This window comes from Charadrius vociferus, unplaced genomic scaffold (genome assembly GCF_000708025.1).
Source record: "Charadrius vociferus isolate BGI_N301 unplaced genomic scaffold, ASM70802v2 scaffold494, whole genome shotgun sequence".
Lineage (NCBI taxonomy): Eukaryota > Metazoa > Chordata > Aves > Charadriiformes > Charadriidae > Charadrius > Charadrius vociferus.
The window spans coordinates 416,381-438,520 of NW_009648157.1; the positions used below are offsets into that span (position 1 = coordinate 416,381).

The 22,140-nt window shown below is 39.6% G+C and overlaps 1 protein-coding gene across 1 annotated transcript in view; it reads left to right on the top strand.

Moving 5' to 3' along the window:
* The window catches only part of MTHFD1L (methylenetetrahydrofolate dehydrogenase (NADP+ dependent) 1-like), a 157,169-nt gene that overhangs the window by 60,568 nt on the left and 74,461 nt on the right, over positions 1-22,140 (top strand). Inside the window, exon 19 of the mRNA XM_009884055.1 lies at positions 4,339-4,450. Within this exon, the coding sequence (XP_009882357.1) occupies positions 4,339-4,450 (112 nt within the window). The remainder of the gene's footprint in view (positions 1-4,338; positions 4,451-22,140) is intronic.

Genomic DNA, 22,140 nt, shown 5'->3' on the forward strand with positions numbered 1-22,140 from the left:
TTATTTTTAACTATTCATGTTAACAGCTTTAGGAGGTGCTAATTTTAATAAAGGGGGAGGAGAGGAACAAGGAAGATCTTTAGCCCTGCACGCTTGAATGTAGTGCAGTGATCCACCTGTGAGTTTAGAGCCTTCCAGCAAGACAGATTTTAAGACAAACTGATCCTAGTGCATCCTGAGGTGATTGATGTAATAAAGTCTTTTCTGCTATAGCAAACGACATATTTCTGATGAGTATGTGAATTGCAAGTCCTTCTTCTGGAAAAACAGAAATGAGGAGAACTGAAGCCTAAATTACATTTGAAAAAATCCTAATAAGTAACATCCAAAAGAAGAAGGATCTTAAGTTTCCAAAGAGGCTACCAATCGTAATTGGGCAACATAACCCTAATCCCTTCAGGGAGAATAAGTTCTCAAAACAAGTGTAAAGACCTTTAGCACCAGCACCTTGACTTGACAACAGTAACATCAGAAATGATCCTATGGCACACAGGTGATATAAAAACAGAATAATATGATTACAGAGAACACAAATGCAGCTCAGACCGTGCCATGGACCTGTCCTGCAAGTAGGGATGAAACTGTTCACCAAAGCAGGTCTTCCAGATCGCTTTGGTACTGGGGAATGGCAAAAAGACTGTCTGAGGAGGGGGAGCAGAAGGTCTTCTGGATGACTTCCAGCTGATACTGATCATTAATTTGGCATAATTTGTAAGTGATAGTGTCTGTTAGTAGCAGTGGCTGAAAGTAGCCATTGCAGAGATAACTGCACTCCTCTGTGATCTGGTGAAGAGCCTGTAGATGGGTATTGTGTTAAGCTGTGGAGGTCTGAGGAGTTGCTTCTAAGGGCTTATGAAAGGGGAGAAGAATGACCTACTCAGTAGATTTGCACCAGCTTTATATGGAGTCTGCGTGCACTGGAGATGAGGTTTAGAAGTTCATAAATCAAAAATGACCAAATGCCAGTCCTGCATGTAACTGAACTGGCAACTTGTGTCAGTGCTTTTTTTCCTATGTGAATTGATGTGTGTCTTTTAATTTGCTGTTTTTTAAAGAGGTTTCTTGGTGGGTTGATTTCCATCACAACCGTGCTACTCTATCACCAGACATACTGTCTCAAGGTGTTAGTGATTGACAGTGTTTTATATGCAGGAATGACAGTAAAATCTCAAAATGGGAAATGTTGGGTACCCCACCGATAATAAATGTAGGCTTCAGTAGAACTTATATCCAATGCTGTAGAATTGAGATGACTTTGTTTGAAATGTGCATAAAGATTTCATAGTGTTTATCCATGTTTGTCATGACAAATCTGTTCCCTTATGAACTGATCCGTTTATTTTTATTATTTATTTAGCCCATGGGTAACAGAGCAGCTGCTCTATGGGACAACTCTGTAGTTGCAGGCTGGCTGCTCTGGGATGGTCTGCTTGTATTACATTTAAAGTGCCCCTCACAGGAAAGAGGAGGGGATGACAGTAATACGTACTACAAACATCCTTCTAGTGGCCAGATAGCTTCAGATATTTATTGACATTCAGGTTTTGTTTGCTTTTATTAAAACTTTGGTAATAAAATTTCCTGTACTGAAAACAGTTAGCAGAATGCATCCCTGTGCCACTGTTTGTTTCTCCATATAGTTTACTAAGAGTGTAACGAAAATAAATGGCAGTCTGCTGAGTGGGATGGGTGGGCTGACACAGAGGTACTGAAGCTGGCCTGAGAAGACATTGCTGTCCCTGTTCCAGGGTGTGCCTGAGGCTCCTGAGATGCTGCTGGAGTTTAGTCTCTTCGGTACCTAGACTGTATTTTTTGTCCAGGATTGCCCTTGTAAAAAGACCATTCAAATAACTCCTCCTTTTCTGCTGGTGGATTTCAGAGCTTCATGCTAGCATCTGTCCATGCCAGTGGTTTAGTAGTGTGTTTGAATTTCAAGTTAGTGGCTGGGGGCCTCTTGGCTACTGATATTCTGGATGTCGGACCCTACAATCCAAATTTCTTTCCCATCCATGTTGCGCAGATGAACTCTTGGGAGCACAATTGCACAGGGAATGTTGTGGGAGACCCTTCTGGCCCCCTCTCTGCATAGCTGCCACAGTATGGGCTGGGCTGCTCTCGTCATCCGTGTTTGTGCCTCCGTGCGTGGCATCTGCCCACACGTGTGCTGGGCTCTGATGAGAGCAGCCCTGTAGTTGCTTGCTACAAGAAATTAAGGGCTTGGAAGAGTTAAATTTAACTTAGTGAGTAATAAAACATAAATCAGCATAAATCCTGTGGATTTCAACCTGGTGGCTGAAACTGCAGTCCTATTTATTTGAATGCCAAAAAAGTAAATACTGGGTTAAAGTAAAAGTAAAACTTAAGGAAGTAAAACTTAAACATTGGTGGAAGTGGCTTGCATTTTATTTTGTTATAAGTTATAAGCTCTTGGGGATAGGGTTAATCTTTTATTTTGCACAGTGCCTCCTGTTAGATTGATACCTAAATACTATAAGAAGCTTTAAAGGTGTACATAGTTCAAGTTAATTTTTTTACATAAATATGCAAAACCTCAATTGATAATTGCAGTATGTGGTCATTAGCAAATAGAAAACAGGGAAAAAATAGTAAGCAAACACTATGAAGTCAGTGTGTTATGATGATGGTAATCTGCATCATTCATTTTGTTACAGGGCATGATTTCTGGTTTATTTACTTTTTCCGCTCCTGTTCCGCTGTTTCTTCTCTATGAGGCAGAATTGTCTTTGGATAGTAGTTTAATTGTCCGTTTTTTGGAGAATATCCCCTGCCCATCCGTATGCATCTTTTCCTTTTCCCACTCTTGATTACAAAAAAGAAAATAAATCCCATTTCATTAGAACAAACATGAAGTTTGACATGCCAGTGGATTAAGTTACTTGTCTTTGCTCTGAACAAAATAATTATGTATATATGTATAATTACTTCTAGAAGATGCAATAAAAACAGATGCTTGTTGTTGATATATTTTATATGATTCGTATTCAGTATTACTGAAACATGAAAATCTGTTTTCTATTGTATTTCACTACTGTAATCCAATTGTTCTGGTGTTTTACAGAAAACATGAAAATTTTTGTCTATGTAGGTTGTTCTCTTATGACCCTTTGAGGGGAAACAACCAGCTTTTATTAAATGGCTAATAATTTCCAAGTTGTGGTTCACGGCACTGTTGGATGTGGCCTGCAGCTGATCCGCGGAATGCTATCTTCCTTAATTGGTATTTCTGGTCAAAAATTGAGGAAGATTGCCCAGTAGGTTGCCTGAAATTTTGAGGGTTGGCAGTAGCTCCGAATACAGAATGTGCAAAGAACATTGATGGAGATAATCTGAAGTTGTCTGCTTACCTTTTCTTTAACCAGCTGGGGATTTTTAAAAGCATTAACACAACGGGGATTTGTTTCCTTAAGTATTTTGTAGTAAAACAGCTGAAGTGACATCCTTCCCCCTGTGTATTCTGACTTGGAGAAAAGGTAGCAGTTAATATGTCTCACCTAATCCTAATCCTTTTCTGTAATGCTAATTTTCTAATTTCTCCTTTCCTTGTGATGCCAAAATGTAACAGGGAAGCTGAGATTTGCTTGCTATCTGACAAATTTCCCTATGCCATTACTTTGTTAACTCCTTGCCTATCCTTTTGCTGCTTTTAGATTGCTCCCTACTACAGAATCTACTTTCCTCGTGTATTTGTGCAGTATCTATTTTAGGGGAATTCAGCTCTGTACGCAGGGCTCCCAGGTGCTCTGCCAGCAGCAGTGAATGCTTTTTCCATTGTATATGAGCATCCCCAGTGCACCCCAGCCACGTCCCTTCCCTTCCCCCTCTCCATCTCTCTAACTGTTGACTCCAGGCCCTCATTGCTTCCGATGGCTACGCTGCCTGCACAGCGATGGCAATTACAGCCGAGGAGGAAAACAGGAGCAGTAAGGGATGGAGTAGGGCAGGAGCTGGGCTCTATTTGTGTACCGTCTGCAGCGATGCGCTTAGTGCTGATTGTCGAACAATAGCACGCCACAGCATTAGGGCATTGGTAACATGAAACATTAGTAGAAGATTGGGTGAGAAGTTGAGTAAATTACCTCCAGGTTGCACTGCTGTCCGTTACCTTTCTGTGAATGAAGCTGGTTCTGACATCTAGGCCTGTCAGTGAGCAGGGTCTCCAGCACCTGAGATGTACCTAACCCTCCTGAATGATCTAACAGTGCTTACTTATTACATCTGCTTTTGATTTATATATAATCTTGATTAGTCTGCTAGAGTATTGAGCTTGTGTTCTTACCTATCCGTTAAATGAATGATACATATTTTTTTATCATTCAGGGAACGCCAGTATTTGTTCACGCTGGACCTTTTGCTAACATTGCACATGGAAATTCTTCTGTTTTGGCAGATAAAATTGCCCTTAAATTAGTTGGAGAGAAAGGATTTGTAGGTAAGTAATTATTTTGTTTATTATATTATGGTTTGTTGGTAAGTTGGAAACAAGTGATATAAGTGGACGGATAAAATCGCAATGAAAGGTAAGAATGCGACTTCATTTTATGCTAATATTAATAATAATCTTAAATAATCTTAAAGTGAAAGTGTAAAAAACTCAAAGCACTTCTTCCCTCACCCTGCCCTTTGTCTCAAGTGTTCCTGTTACCGTGTTTGAGATTCCACAAGATGGCTGAGCCACTTAAATGACTGGATTGCATTGAAATAATTGTCCTGAAGTTCCTTGTATTAGTATTCATCTGACCTCTCTTGATGAATTGACAGAAACCATTCCCTTTTCTTGCTGAATTATTTCTCTGCCACTTCAGCAAACGAGGGCAAATCAGTGTTCAGATGTCCCTAAGCCAGTGCAGAGGAACAGCAGAGGAACCATGGTAGAAGAAAGAGTTAGACTGCCTTATTTTGGTGGCAGTGAGCCATTAGATTGGTCCACCTGCATTGTAAAACCTCACCATGAGGCCCTCATGTTCCCATGAAAGCATGTGGGTGGGCAGACTCTTTTTATGCCTGCACAAGCAACAATAGGCACGTAGAACTTACTGTTATGGTCACAGGCAAAATAAACTTGTGGCTGAACGGTGAACTAGTTTTTATAAAAATGGTTGTGTGTGTTTAAACTTTAGAATAAAATCAAGTGGTGTTGCTACTTTGCAGTAGTAATGCCTTTTCACTGCTGCAGCCATTCTCTTCTGCGTCCTGAACACCCAGGTTGGTTTACGTTAATCCTAAATTGAACTTTTGGGTACCTGTGGAACAATGCTCTTGAAGAGGTGCAGTGATGCGAAACATGAGGTTTCTTATGCTAGCGCCCTTAAACTAGCAGAGAAACACGTGTGTATATGTTTATGTCACACCTACATGTAGCTGTAAATCACATAAAGGGAACCAAATTACTTGAAAGTACTGTTTCTATTTAAATTCATTGGTGATTGTAGAAAGGATGGGGGATTTTTTTTTGCATTGTTATAGAATGAATATAGATTTTGTTATGAATCAACCTATATATTTACAGATAGAGAATAAGAAGGTTTCTTACACAAAGTTGTTGACCAGTGAACGGGAAGATAGAGGGATATCTTCTTACAGAAATCTTAAAAAGTAACAAACTAATACCAATAAAAAATAAAGGATTGAAACCTGTTGTACATCATACTGACTTTGAAAAAAAAAAATAAAGAAATATGTCACTGATATTCTCTGAAGAACAACAAAAAGGTTGAACAGGTAGAAATTCTATTTATGTGTATTCAGTTATTTTGAGGGCTTTCTTCTTTTTAAAGCATATTTATTTATTTTCTATTTTCTCATTTTTGCTTGTTCATCTCTGTAGAATTAAGTTTCTGATCTAAGCATTCTGTGCTTAGAAGAAATGTTGTTCATCCTTTTTTTTTTTTTTTAAAATGGAGCAGGAAAGTGCCCTGATGATTTTTAGATCCTTGTTAGGATATTATTAGCAACATTAGTTCCTAAAGTCAGTTTTGCTAACCTCTGCCTTTATCATTCAGTATAATTTGCAAAGATTGTTGGACATTTGCATGTAATGTTTTGTTAGCAAGAGCACTGTTGGGAAAAGTTTGATTCAGTATTCTCCTCTCACTTACATCTAGGTAGGAGTAATTAGGGCAATGCTGACCTGCTTAAGAAAATAAAGCATTGCAGTTAAGGTGGTGAAACATGATGTTTTCAAGGTAGTCTGGGCATGTGTTGTGTGTTTGTGTTTCCTTTTTAAAATGTATGATCATTATCAAGGAAAAGGGTTGTTTTCTCCAGTGTTACTGTTGTACAGCTAAAGGGTCTGTTCATTTCCCTCTAACAGTCACAATTCCATTCAAAGTAAGAACATTTTGCATACCGAATACGCTTATTTAATTATAATAGAGTTAGTATTTCATTAAGCTGTGTTTGTTGTTATACAGCTTTGTGGAATGAAGCATTTAGGGTAGCTAACATTTTTCATGAGCTGGGTGAAGTGACTTTGTTTCTGCAGTGAGCAATCTTTTCAAGTGGGAAGTCCGTTTTGTATCATCTGAATGGAAGTAGGTTGGTGGCAGTCTTGAGTCTTGATCCAGGTTTTGGAACCCAAAAAAGATCGCTTTGGATTTGGATTCACCTCCATTCAGTGCTTCCCTCAGGCACTGACAGCATATCCTTGAATTTCATGCTTTTTTTTTGGTCTTATCCACCTGTTTGTCTTTAACAGTCTTTTTTGCTTTGTTCGTCTTTGGCCCCAGTTTCTCTGTTGGGAGACAAAGCAGTGTAGCTGCAACAGAGGAAAACCTTTGTGTGTTGCCAGCTAAAGGCTCTTGTTCAGATTTTATGCTACGGAACACAAATCCCCATGAAACCGGCTTCAAAATGAGACTCCTTTTGCTCTGCTGAGCAAAGAACTTCAGAATGATTTTTTGATCCTTGTTAGATTATTAAAAGCAATAGTTTCTAGAGTAGCCTATTTAAATAAACCCTGCAGGTAGTCACAAGTGTAAATGGTTGTTCTAATAGTTGTAATTACTGTTTTTATGTTTTATTGTTTATTATTTTATGGGGGGCTGTTATGTTTTGTTTTATTATAAATTTTTATGTTTTAAAAAAAAATATGTTGTTTCTGGTAACTAGTCAGAGCACACCGACAGAGACTACATGTTGCACTTGCTGGTTTATTAAATACTGCCCTACCCTACCCTACACAACTGAAGTCTAGAATGACAGCTACAAAATGTGCACCAGTCCACACTGAGGGCACGTCCATACAGGCAGAACCCGGTGCCTTGTGAAGCTACACAGCAAAGCAATTAGCAAGAAACTCTGCCGCATTCTGCTCGGTGTGGCGTGTGCCTAAACCCCATACGGCCACTGAAACTCGGTGAGGAAAGCTGATCCTGTCGTTAATTCAGACAGTAGGAAAGCAGGACAGCTACGCTGCAGTTTGTAAAGTAAAATTTTTAATTGCTCCGCGTTTCTCTTGCCACTATTCTCTTGCAATTAATCCTTTCCTTGCATTGGATCTGTCACTCATTAGATTCTTGTACGAGCAATTAGAGTTCATGTTTTGCCATGTAGGTTAGTTGCATAAGGTCATGAAAGAGTCCAAGAGCTGCTGGAAGTAGTGTAAGGTAAGTGGCAGAACTGGGTGGCCAGGAGAGGCATTTTAGGGACCACGAGCTATGAGAGTGGCCTTGTTCAGCTGCATCCAAAGCCAGAACATAAGAAATCTGTGGCAGGGTCTGCAATTAAATTAATTTCCTGTATAGTGGAATGAGTAGATTAATGTGCGTATGCTAGCTTACTCACTGTGAGATGGGGTGGTGATATATATATGTAAAACACATAATATTTATTATTTTAGATATTTATTGGTTTTGTTTTATTTTATTTATATATATACAAAATTTTATTTTTTACTTAAGCCATAGTTCTTGTGGAGCAGAACCTCCTGTTAAGTGTGTAGACAGTACTAAGAATAGGATGGCCTGAACTTGCACCTCAGTTTCACAAATACAGATATTTTTTATTTTCTGTCCTGACTTAAGCAGCCTCCTTCCTCCAGTTGCTTGTTTTCAGTCCTGTGCAACCCCTCACTTGCCAGCACACCTGTTTATAGAGCCATGTGATACACTAAACTGGAGAGTTGGTCTTGATTGATTGAAAACAACTACAACAAAAAAATCCCCTTCCTTCCCCTCACAGACAGTGGCTGGCCAAACGGTTACATGTGTGACAGAGGGAAGATGAACTAATGCCACATAAGATGGTGTTTTTGCTGAAATAAATATTTATAATATTATAACCTCATTCGGAGCTTTAAAGTGCCAGTAAAGCTACTGTTGATGCACTAGCTAATCAGACTGAGCCTGCATCGCTAGAGCAGCTAAGCCTGAAGCCTGTCCCCTTTGTCAGCCTGTGCTCAACTGTTTTTGCACGACATCCCAGCAGAAACCTATTGCACTTTTTGTTGGCTTAGTTTTCTGCTGACTTAACACAGAAGCAGTTCAGCCCAGAGTCACAAAAACACTGGAGCTGGTGCAGGGGAGGGTGAATTGGGACATCCAGCAGCAAAAAACCAATCTGTTGTGTAGATCCCACTGTTTGTGTGACCGTGTGCCACAGCCAAGGAAAAAAAAAAAAAACAACCTCCCGAAATGTTCTTCTTAAATTTATTTATTTTTAAACCTTACTTTCTTTCTCTGGTCTGCATTGCCTATTTCTCTGCGTGCTCTGCAGCTGGAATTGCAACGTGCTGTGCCTTTTGAGTAGTGTCACCTAACAATGATGAACAGTCTGGTTTAAAAAAAAAAATCTAAACAAAGTTTAACCGTTGAGCCCTGTTGTGAACTGTCACTAATTGAAGGCATTCCCTGCTTCAGTTTCAGGTATCCAAGTGAATCACAGGCCCTCATTAAGTTTGAGATAGCCGAAGCCTTTTAGCTCAGCTTGTCCGTTCCCTCTTCCCCGAGCCTTGTTGCTACGCGCTGACAGCTCAGTCTTTTTGCTCTGATTATGAGTTCTCTCGGTACGAGTTTTGCCACTGAACTTTTAATGCAGTGTCTCGGCTAGCACTGGGTGGCTTCCACTTGTTTGTCTTCCCAGCCTTTTACTGCTTTGGGCCTGTTTCCCTGCAAATTCCTCCCATCCTTCTGTGAGCAAGCGTGGCCCGTTGAGGGTCGCACGGCAGCGGTGCCACACGGGACAGCTGTGCCGATGGCCCGAGAAGCGTTGCGCTGTGATACACTGAACCTGCCAATCTTCACAGTTGCTATCAGAGCTTTGTGGTCTCTCACACATCTCTTTATCCTCTCTGGCAGCAGCCTGAAGTCTGTTTCTGACATTTCATTTTCCTTTCATATGAAAGGTTGCCTAGACTGTCCTGTTTAACCAATTCTACGTTGCTTGCTTTTGGTTCACCTTAACTGATAAACAGCAAAGACAGCTGACATCTCAGCAGTGGCAAGGAAAGGAGCTTGGCATTTAGGCTGAGTCCTGTGCTATGACTGAGTGGGGAAATGCATCTTTATCTGTATTTAGGCAATTACTTCTTTGGGGATTTTTTGTTTTGTTTTGTGATGTTAGCCTTCTTTCATTCCCCTTCTGATCGCTCTCCTCTGATCTCGGAGCATCAAACTCATGGCTGATCCACAGAAGCTGGTTAATACTGAAGGCCACACCTGGTATAAATTGTAACTGAAGTTTTTACTGGCAGCCCTTAGGATAAATTTGCCACTTCGGAAAAGCTTCGGTTTTGCCCAAATTTCTCCTTGTGTTTGTGTTCTTATTTCATTGTCCAGGGGAGTGCTGGATTTGCTAGAAGTCCTCTTCTGAAATGACCTCTGTGCTTTATCGTTCTTTCCTCCATAGTTTCCCACCATTACTTTGAGGATGATTTTCATTGTTTCAGAAGTTTCATGGCAGTCTTTGCAAATGAGAACATTAACCAGCTTTCTGGATGTGTAGGTTAGAGTAATTGCCTTAAGTGAACAAAAAATTGTTGTATTTGTTTCTCTGACAGCAGAAGTCACATGTCTGGACCAACACAATGTATGATGTATATGTAAAGTGCTTGAATTTAACTCCAAAGATTACACTGTTTAAGGAGGCAAGTGTTCTTGATAATATTTTGCCAGATAAGATGCTGCAGTATAGGAAAAAAACATTTCACAAAACAGTTTTGGGTCGTCTTAAACACGCACACTTCTCAGGGATTTGGGAAATAGTGTATGGGTTCAAATACACTGTAACTGCTGCCAGTTAATAGTCCCAGTCATAAGTACTGCGTCTATACAGAACAAAAAATAGAGTCCTTGTCCTAGAAAGACTTGCTAGTTACTCAAAGGGCAAGAGGTGACAAGTGCCTACTGACAGGCAGCTGGTAAAGCACAGGAAAATCTGTTTTTATCACAGTAGTATTGCCATCCTGCTCACCTGGCAGTTTTCTTTTTTGTGATAGTTTCCAAGTGAAAAAAAAAAAAAAATCTTGGTGTAGTTTGCAAGTAGACAAATGGTGAGAGGTTCTGTAGGTTTCAGGAGTCATGTCTCATGTCAGGGAGAGCAGAGGAAGGAGTGCAAAGAAGTATCAATGAGATGGAATTTATTCTGGTTGCTGATGTCTCAAATGTCTCGCTAGGGACAAAGGTTTGTTTAGAGATGTGCCTTGAATTGCACCCAGAAATGGAGGGGACTAGACTACAGAACCCATACTAACTTGTCACCTTTCAGGCATACCATGAAGGCAAAGTATTTTGCGATCCTTTTTTACTCCTGTGGGCATGTATGCAGGCAGCCTTGCTAAGAAGGGAAAGGAGGTATCAATAAACCAAAAAAGGACAGGGAAATTTTGGTAACTTTATCAACACAGAGTACAGCTAGTCACTCCTTGTGATGAGCCTGCTGCTTGGCTCAGGAAGAGGTAATAATTTCTGATGCTTAACAGATTTAATGTGGTCAGAGCTTCTTACATCACATCTCTCTGCTGCTCATTCCTCCTCCTGTGTTGGCTTAAAGCAACAAAATACCTTCTAAAAATCCAAGTTCCTTTTCTGCATCAGTCAGATTGTTTCTTAGTACTCTGTTAAGGTGAATAGAAAGGATGAACGATTAGGTTTTTTAGTCAGTGAATGCAGGCTGCCCAAGAGGTGTTTTGAAGACTTAAAGGATGAAAGAGGAAGAGGAATGAGCTTTCCCGGGTCATATTTGTCAGTGTGTCAGAAGTTATTGCAATAAACAACTCAGCAGATTGCCCCATCCATCTCTTTAATCCCTTGAAGGTGTTTCAGCTGAGAAAAGGGATTGTTGTAAATCAGAAGAAAAGTGAAGCATGAATATGCTTTTGTAATCCTAAACCAAAGTCCTTCTTATGTTTGTTTTTCAGGCTTGGACTATATGGTTGGCACTTGCTTTCTTTCCTACTCCTAATAAGCATGTTCTCTTCAATGCTGAGAGCACACTGCGCTAGGCAAGGCTGAATGTGACTTTTTCTTTCCCGGTGTCGTATCAGGTGATAAAAGGAGGATTATTGCAAGGTGTTGGTGTCTTTTGTAAGAAAGGTTCACTTTCTGTTTCTTTCTTTAGGTGGTACACTTGGTGTGATTGGAAAGACTTTGTCACACAATTTTAATGGTATAAACTCAAGTAGAAGCAGTAAATTTTTATAAGCTAAGTAATTGAGTCTTCTTATTGTTCTGGTACTCTTGTTAGAATAAACTAATGCTAGCTGCTCTATCTGTTTAGTACATACAAAGTTATATTTCAAAGATTATCTGGTTTACATACTCTCAGAGCAGACATTGTATTACAAGTTTATAAACCACCTATGAAAATTGTGTGTTTAATAGGCTAAGTGAATAATCTTCAGTAGATTTTTTTAATATCATAAGACACGTCAAACTATGTTCTTAGTAGTAGTCTTTTTCCAAAATAGGAAATAAAGCCCAAATACTTTAGCTAAACTTCTTTTGGCACCAGTAGTACACGGGATATTATTACATTTAAATGTACAGTTCAAGGACTTCTTTTTAATTTTTTTTTTGTTGTTGCTCATTACCACTAGAAAAGGGTTCCATGTGGTGACCCTCCGGAGAGCTTTACTTTTTAAGATTCTGTCCAGCGTCTTTCTACCTTGTGTTATTTCATCTCTGACTTCTTCACTCCTTATTTTCACAAGAAACAAAATGTAATGTGATTACGTTCCAATATTTTGCTCTTTGAACCACTGTATTTTTTTCTTGCCTTAAGTGGTAAAGCAAGGCTAAGGTTTCATGGTACAAGGTGGTTGACAGCATTGTTAGCCTAGGTGTAACCTGCCTACTCTGAAACATGTGTGCTACAAACCAGACAAGGGATATTCAAAACTTTTACAGTGTTTTCTGTGATCCCATTTGTAGTGCAGTTGCTCAAGCAGCTGTGCTTAGCACAACTGTGGCAGTGGGGTGTTGGGAAGGAAGGTGGTACTGTGTTAGTGTTGCTGCAAGGCTCTTAAAATCATGGTCTAATAGTACAAGGCACAGTGGTACCACAAACTGCAAGATAAGTTACCATTTCTGCTAGATCTGTGAGTCTTTGCCATTCACTTATGAATGGTGATGCCATTTACATCCCAGGTGCCCTTTTTTATTTCTTTCTTCACATTTGTCAAGGTAAAAGTAAATTCAATTTCTTTCACATGTTGTAGGGTGGAAACAAAAAACCTCCTGTTCCCCTTTGCTTTTAAAATCTTAGCAAATTTTCTTACCAGTAAGCTGGAAAGTCTTCAGCGATGAGATGTCATGCAACACGTTTTCCTTCACTGACAGGAAGTCAAAGTTCCCGAAAGCCGAGCTTACTTACTGCCTTGTCATAAATAATCTGGGTGCAAATCATGCATCCCTTGCTTATGAATCGCTGCAGCTGAAAGTCAGGTGACAATGATTTAAATTACTTTCTATTGCAGAAAATGCTTAAAGGAGTCTTGAAATAATTTATGAATTATTATGCCAAATAAGAATCAAAACTTTTTTATATCTTTGTGCATTCAAAGTCCTTGAGAAAATTCTGAGTGACTCCACATTTTCCCTGCAGAGCTCTTGAAACTTTTTCTTCTGACAGTTCTGATCTTTAGGATACATTGCAAACTACAGCTTTTCAGAAGGAAGTTTGAGTGGAAGAGGGCTGTCCTGAATGTTTTGGTGTGTCGGGAAGCATTCTAGCATTGACCTTGGTATCGTATGTCACTGTATTTCAGAGTTGAATTAATTTGGGAGCTTGTAAATTATGCAAAGCTAAACTCAAAACTGAAAGTTGGTATTGATTGTGAACTATTGACTTATGTCTAACTAATATTACGCTTGTCATAAAAAAGTGGTGTTTTGCCCAATAAGGAGAGGTGATGCTATTTTGAAGAGAAAAGCTCCCAAATTATGTACTGTCTTGTAGTGAGTTTTTACCTTCTTCCATTTATAAAAAAATAAATCTACAAAGTGTCAGAAATTCACTTGGTATTCCCTCGCTACAAGATGTATTTGTCAATGTATGTTCCCAAATCCGTTGTTGATATCCAGAATGATAAGGGGCAATTTACAGGAATAAAAGAACATGTGATTATAAATCATCAGCCATTTAGCTGAGTTCTCTGCTTTACTTGACAAGCGTATCAGATGATCTTCATAAACCAACTGAGCTCCAGCTTGAAGCTAGCTAGGATTTTTAACTCTTGCTGCTACTGCTGGTAAGCTAGCTGGGTCTCATTTGCTCATGTTCTGGAATACTGTGTTCCAGCTTAGTCTTCTCTCAGGTGATAATTTTTATACTGTCTGTTCAACTAAACAAGCACAGCTTATCTAATCTTTTATGATGAGTGCTAGGCTTGCCATTCCTATAGCACAGCCTATCAGCTTTTTTAGTTTCTGCGTCTGTTACAGTATTCACTTTCTTCAACATAGGTGCATGCACAGAGCTTTGCAGAGTCACTCTTACCTTGCTGGTGTCTATCCTCAGATCAATCACCTTTCCTCCCCCGCCCCCCCCAATTTTCCATACATCACTCATTCTGTGATTGACTTAATACTGCTAGGCTTCCAGACTCTTTTCTGATGTTTGCAAGTGTGAAGTTCCCAAATTGTAGGTCAGATTTTGGTCGTTAATGTCCAATAGCAATGGCTGTTTACTGAAAGCTTTCGTTCTGTTCCTCTTCATTTCTTCCTAAACGTCACAGCAGCTTTTTCCTGTGTGATAGCCTAGTTCCTCTCCAGGTTAGCAATGCTTTCGAACTTTGGCATCACCAATAAACTCCATCAGTGTTCCTCAGTCTTTCTGCTGAGGTTGTTTAGCAAATAGTAAATGAAAGCCCTCAGGCTGCTCCCCTCTCCTGTCCCACAGTTCTCCTATGATGGCTGCCTATTCTCCTCTCTCTTAATCATGTAATCATATTTTTTTCTAGCCTTGCTAACACATTCTTATGTACTCCTGTAGCAGTTTTTTTTCCTGAAGGCCACATTGCTGAGATGTTGTCACATTTTTGTTACTGGACAAGGTATGTATCTGGCATAGCCTGCCTCTGGTAGACAAAGGTTATAGTCCTTACTTACATCAACATTTTTAAAATTATTCTTTTCTTAAAACTGTGCTTGAAAACCATTAAGCCTGTAGTCACTCAGATTTACCCCACTCCTCTAAAATTACTTAAATACAGGGTTTGATACTCCTCAGATACAAGGCACCAGGAGAAAAGGAACTTATTTAAAATGCTTATACAAGCTTTACGGGTTTCTTTTTCTTCCAGGATTTTGAAATTCCTTGTTAACAGTAGTGCATTCTGCTCTTGTGTATGTTGTTTTTTTAATTCCATCTTTAATATATTTTGGTGACCTCATTTTATTAGCTTCTACTTTTTAATTTGTGTGGCTGAAGAGGTTTGCGATTCGTTTTAATTTCCTTTGCAGGCTCTGACACTCATTCTCTAGTGTAGCAACTCTTGTCTGTCGTTTCCTTTCTTTTAGAGCTTGTGTAATTAATAGTTACGTATCATCTGCTCAGAAGGGGCGCCCTGCAGGATTACAAAACTATGTATTTGACTGCCTTTCCTCCTAGTGACCAAGAGTTACCACTGTTCTCATGCCAGATGTCATGTGAGAGACCAGGCATTTTAAATAGTACATTTAGAAGAGTTTGAATTCTTGGGTGAAGTGATTTCAGTGTGAGGAAAGCAATTTAAAACATAACAATGAGACGATAGAAAATAATGAAGAGATAGCGTGGCCTCTCATGGTTGTTTTCAAGTTTTTCTGAATCTTAGCAGGTGGATGGGTGCTGCTGCGTACCTCACTGGCAAAGGAATTAAACGGTTTTCTCACAGACTAAGCTGTGAAGTGGCACACGTGTGTCGGTCGTGTGCTGAATGAAGTGTCACACTGTAACTGAACTGGCTGGACCAGAAGCACACAGAGAACTGGACACGCATACCTTATGAGAGAAAGCCGTGCTTTGTTTTCTTCATACAGGTTTTCAGAGTAGAAGGGAGATGTAGTGAGATAGTGTTTGGGTTGGGACTGTATGCCTGGGGGATCTGCCATGATGACGATGGGGAGGAAGGAAGGGCAATATGAATGTTCCTGCTGGCTGGCTCCTGAGGAGCTGGTGTCTTGAGGACCCCTGTCCCTTCTCTTTCTTGCCCAGTAAAAGGCAAGGAGGCGGAGCTGCTGACTCCACCATTTGTCACCAACAGCGCACATTCTCTGAGAACTCCTGGTCTAGTGGCTGAGGCACTGTAGTGCACGTCAAGAGGCATACATCTTGTTGCCACCTTCATCCTTGACTAGCTTTGTGGCCTTAAGCAAGTAATTTCAGCCTCCGTGTCTGCATATGTCATCTCATTCTTCCCAATTTGTTTATTCAGTTTATAAACTTTCTTAGGGGCAAGAACTGTCTCACCATAGCAAATGGGGAGATGCCAAACGCTGCAGTAATAGGAACTTTGAGGTAACAGGGCTTCTATAGAGCAATGGCAGCTGCCAGTACTTAAACACGCATCAGGAATTCACTGACAAGCTGACATGGTATTTTAATGCTCTGTATGCTGACCTCTTCTGCAACATGTTAGAGCTTAACACAACTCTTTCCTCTGTCAATGACATTCATAAATTAAACGTATGGACTGTACAACTGTTAAGGGCTATCCATTATTCTCGGTCTCAGGACAGTTATCCAGAGGTAAAAATAGATAGGAAGGATCTGTCATTCATTCAGAAAGTAGAGGCGCTGCCCAGTTCCTGATAAATAAAATACCGTTCTATTGAATAGAAACTGATGACATTGCAACTTCTGTCCTATTTGTTTTCCCTTCCCTCCTCAAGTTAGCAGTCTTACCTAGTTTTAAAACTCCCAACTCATAAGAAGCAAATAAGCAGTTCTTTTTGTTCTTTTGTTACCTACTGCTTCTATTGCTTTTGTTTATAAGAAGAAAATAACCAGAGGTTAAAAAAAAATGCAAACAGTATAACATATACGCTAGGAGTTCTCTTAATTCATCACTTGGCAAAGGAAATAAAAGCTGACTCCCTAGCTAACAGCATTACTTTTGCTTAGGGTTATTTGGCAGAAAATCCATCATCCTTTCTCCATTTGTGAGTATTTCGTATTGACTTACACCCTTTAGCAAGGGTCAGCAGGGTAGAGTATGCATAAAAAGTTCAAGTCCCGTTTTAAAGGCTGAATTTTAATTTTAGTGGATGGTTTATTTTTAATATCATTTGAAAATGAAAGCTCTTTATTAGATATTTTGTTTGTTTTACTGGCTTTTTGATACTGAAATCTAATGTTCTTTTTATGGACTACTTGCATAAGAATTAGGTTTGTTCAGACATTTTCATCATGTTGGAGAAACTGGTTTTTGCTTTTTATTTTCTGAGTCGGAGTTCTGAATCTGCAGGCAGGAGTGCTTTGTTTTCTGAAAGCTTTTATAATTATATTTGTTAATAATGTACAAATACGGAGGGGAAAATGTTTGTTTATATGTGTATTTACTTTGTGAACTGTTGACTTAAATCTCCAAGGCTCCAGAGAAGTCAATACAAATGTGAAATGTGGTAAGAACATAAACGCATGTAGTTCCATTTTTTATTATGGTAGTTATAGTTGGCAGAGTTTTAATATAATCTAGTAGAAGTTTATATTTAGCAGACTTGATTTTCTGTTTTCCACTGGTATGTCATAAACACATGCACACTGAGAGTTCAGTTAATAGGCATTTCAGGGAGAAATGTTCAAAGCTACATTGTCTTCTTTGGGATCAGAACTCCAAAATGTTTTTTTTCTCATCCTGTGCTACCCTCTCTACCAGCCCAATTTGAAATAATGTCGTGGTTTGGGGAAAAGGCTAAGGTATGTCTTTAGATGTTCTTGGAAGAAAAATGCACGTGCAGAGAGTTCCTAATATTTTTATTTGCAGGTGTTTTGTTTTGCCTCATAAATGTTATGAAGTACTCTATGATAAAGCAATACAAAAGATAAGTACGGTGATTTCTCAGAATGTATGCTTACTTCAAGTTGTTGGGGTTTTTAAGTTTTCAAACAACAAACCATATGTGTTGTTCTATGCTGGGAACTTAATTTTACATAATTTTAACAGAAAATAGTCACTTCTCTTTGAAAACAGGTTTGCTTACCTATCTGATCTTATGACCAGTGGGATTAGCTTTAAAGAAAAATATCAAGAATTCATGACTAAGGATATAAATATGTTTCTAAACCATTTCAAAACATGTTAATTAGATTGCAAATAATACTGTTATGTATGACCAGTATGATTTGTTAGTGGGAAGAGTGTTCCTTTGGCAATTAGCCAAAGTGCTTTTGAAGGTCAGATGTTGACAGTATTTGAAAGTGTTCGGAGACTGTTCTCTGATTATATAAAATAAGACATTTAAAGAAAAGATTAATATCCTAAATGGTATATCAGGGTCAGTTTGCTGCTCTGACCTTGCCATTTTTGCAGTTTTATGTAACTGCTGTGTAATTAATTTGATTTGATTGAGAAAACAGATTAGATTCAAATACAGTAAGAGAAAATGTGGGTTACAACTGTTTTTAAATTTTGGGTGGCCTATCTGTCTTTTACATGGTGGGTCTTTTTGTTCATCCCTTTATCCTTGATTTGCTATGCTGACAGCTTTATTGAAGCTGACAATCTCAAGCTCTTCAACTTTGCTTCCTTCAGTAATAAGGCACAGGATTGTAATGTGTCTTAAACTTAGCCGCAACTGCAAGCTCTGAGGGGGAATGAAGCAGATGCTTTACATGCATGAGGACGCTGCATCTATGTGCTGCCTCCATCTACTGCATCTCAAGCAGAGGTCCCAAGAGGCAAAGTAACAGCTTCATAAATCACGGGTTGCAGGTTCAGCTTTTCCTGCAGCCAATTAGGAATTCAGGGTATGGTTTGGCGTCCTTCGCTGCACAAGGAGTGAGAAAGCACAAAAATGTGCGGGAGAGCCAAGGATGAAAGAGTAGCTGAGATGACAAGATGATAGGCAATTATGAAGAGGAACTGAAAAAAAAATTAATAATTTATATTCTGTAGTAAAGGGGGATCCACTAATAATGTACAAATATTTCAGGAATGGTAATGTGTAGTTTGCAATGGCAATTCTGTTGCCTTAATTACATGAATTGTTGTTAAGTGGATAAATTCACAATAGGCATTAAAGAGTTGGCTTTGCCAATGAACAGTTGAAAGGATTTGGCTTGTAAACTAGCATAATTATGGTTTGTTTTGATTTTGGTTTTGATTGTGTTCTTAATGGGAAATCCACGTAGGAAAATCCTTCTCCATGTGGGATTTGTTGGTGTGTGACCTTAGTACCTTCACTCTCCTCAGTTTGTAATTCTTTCTATAAGATAGATTACACATATGCACACACATATGGTACAGCAGGCACAGTTATTTTCCACGGCAATTTTAACCAGCTGAGTCCTTTTTCCTCATCCAAAAATGATAGGGAAAACAGTAAATACATATTAATAAATTTGACACAGGCCATCAATCTTACACTTTCAACCAGTTCAAATACTGGCTTTGTAGAGTTCTTTTAAAAAATACAAGTGATTACAACTGAGCTAATGCCTATCTGCAAAAGGTTTTGGAGGGCTTACATCTGAAAAGCTCCCGTGATTTCCAAGGTTGCTCCTGCTGTATTTCTCCATGCATGTGGCCATTACACGAAATCTGTGCAGCACAGTGGGCTTTACCTGCCTGCTTCTTTTATCCTCATCTGCCCTTCTGTGGCTTAAGATGAAGGTTTTCACTGCTAGGCATTTTTCCTCATCTCCTAAATTACTACTAATAGTATCTGGTGCTTTCTCTCTCTATGGAAAGTCATTCTGTGTGTTGATATATTAAATTCTGTATGTGTTTGAAACATGTATTGCACTCTTTTGTAGAATTTCTACCAGCACAGAGCTCTCCAGCTAAACTATTGGGATGATATTGTGAAGTAATTTACAACCTTTGCATCAGATGTTTCACTGGGCCACTTTTTCATCAAGACAAACTGCTAGTGCAGTGCAATACTCTTCTTTCTGGGGTTACATAACAGGAGATGCCTTTTTCCGTGAACTTCTAAAACATGCCTCAGTAGTTTTGTCAAGAATAGTGGGGTTGGCAACCCCTCCCAGGCCAGTCACAAAGCCAAGGTATTCTGTCTCCTAGCAAAGACTAAAAGTGGAATGAAATAAAACCAGAACCTGGTCCTCCTCCTAGAAGGAGGATTCACGACACGTGTACACTGAAAAGACAGTGCCTAAATCATGGGCAAAATCATTATCATAATAAGCAAGCACTCCCAGGATTTTAGAAGGGCAGAATGGAGAATATTTCTCAAAATGTGTGCCTTGGTAAAGGGTCTGGGGGAGTTTTAACAAGGCGGCAGCCCAAGGCAAATAGTTGCATGCATTATGGAGTAGGCTTACACTGCAGTGATTGATGACTTGGTGCCTGGCATGCCTCGGGTGATTGCACCAAGTGACAGGAGCATTGATCATCCTGATTCAGCGGCAGCTCTTTGTTGTGTGGCATCTGCCATAGCCTCAGCCTACACCAGTCTTCCACCGTCCATGCACAGGCGCTTTTGTTTTGTGATGATGAGAACAAGGAGGAGCGCGTGTGGCTGGCAAGGTGATTTCCTGGCCTCGACACCTCTCACAGCCGTGCCCACCTGTGAAGGTATGCGGGAATGCATGAACACCTACAGCCCAGTGTGTGGTGGTAGTTGGTTAATTATTTTTTTTTTGTCTCTGGGTTGTGATATTTTCTGTGGACACCTTGTATGGCTGCAAAAAATGATGTATTCGTCATTCACTACCTGTATCATCACTCATTGCCTGATTGTATTTCTGCTGCTCTTTAGAAAGTAGGTGATCTGCCAGGGCGTGTGCTGAAGTGGTGTTCTTCTCAAGAATAAGATCCTTTACATCCTCTGTTTTCTTTTTCATGAATCAGTGCAATATTGGTGCTAAGACAAGTGTTACTTAATGGCCATCTGATGAAATGGGTAGAACTTTTCCAGGGAAGCAGATCTTCAGGCTCTCTGCCTGCCTGTTGAAGTCAATGTTTTCCAGGTGTTTGTAACATGACTTCTCAAAGCATGTTCGAAGTCCAGTTTCTGTAGCTTTTCCAAGGGGAGTAGGAGGAGCCAAAATCTGAGAGCTCAACAGACAGCAGGTTCAGTTTGATGGAAGGTGTATTTGTGTCAAGAGCTTCAGCCAACTGGATCTTTTAAAACTGAAAGTAATGAAAGTCTGGTAGTGAGACACCCAGAGAGAAACATGGTTTAGGTGTGACGAAATTTATTTTAAGCACTTAGAGTAATACTGTGGGTACCCTAAGTTAATATACTCCTCGCAGTTGGGGAATTGTAGAAGAACGGCCTTAAATGAAGATCCATCAGTGCTGCTGTTAATTATTCCTTCCATGCATCTCCAAATAAAAAAAAGTGGTGAGGTTTTAATTTTGTAATTACCAGAAGGCTAATAATTCTTTGCCAAAGGCCATGATGATCTCTTAAGTATGAGATAACGTGATTGCCTTATTCCTGTGCCATTAATTGTGTTGCGTTTTAAAAATGTGGTCATCTGTCTTATGAGCAAATGATACTCTGTTACCTCAAAGGAAACGTGCTATGAATGGTAAAAGGATGCAACCTAAAATTCACAGTTCTTTTGTGTGAATTTTTCTAGTTAATATTGTAACAGAAGGAGGTTAGAAAAGTGGGAACTGTGTACATTTGGTTAGTGTATTCAGCTAGGCATTACAATTCATGGCAGGGGCCAACACTTAGCCTATGAGTTATGAGTCTTAACATGAGTACAGGACACAGGAGTTAAGAAGTGGTTGTAAAACCCAGCCTGCTTAGCAGAGGGATTCAGGGAAACGTGTAGCCTGTGAAGCCACATACAGGTCCCTTTATTTCTATTAGAATGAGTTGTTTGTGGTTTGTAAGACGTCTTCGGGATTTTAATCTTTAATAATAAATCCGAATAATGAGCTCATTACTAGTGAGCTGTGAGAAAATGTCAAATTTTACATTTGAAATATCAGAGTATGGTTTGACAAGGTGGCTAGGGACAAATTAACAGTTTGCCACTCTTGAAATGCATCCCCTTCCTTCCTCTGCTTCTGCTTGTCTGCTTTTGCTGCTTGTTTGAGCATGTTCAGACACTTGTCTGGTCTCACTTAAGATGATTCAAATCTGACCTAGTGGAAAAAAATAACTATCTTTTTCCTGTTCTGTGTTTTCCTGTTTGTTTGTTTTCTGGTTAGCAAATTCCAGCAGTCTACCTTCCAATTAGATGGGTGCCAAAACCTACGGGAGGCCTGGGCGGCAGGGAGGGAGCAGGGGAGAAAGGTGGAAGAGTTAAGAGGGAAGAGGAATTGCTCTTTCAGCAGGGCAGAGTGCTCATTTGGTTCAGCCACAGTGTAAAACCATGTCCTAAGCCGGTGCTTTGTAGGCAGGGAGTTACTGCAAGTTGTACTTCTGTATATTTTCAAGGGAGGCAAGCAGAACTGTGGAGATGAGCAGAGCATGCCGGCCGTCACACAGTGCCACTCCTGTCAGCTCCTGGAGTTTTCAGTTTGATTCCCCCCCTGAATTTCAAATCCAACATATGCAG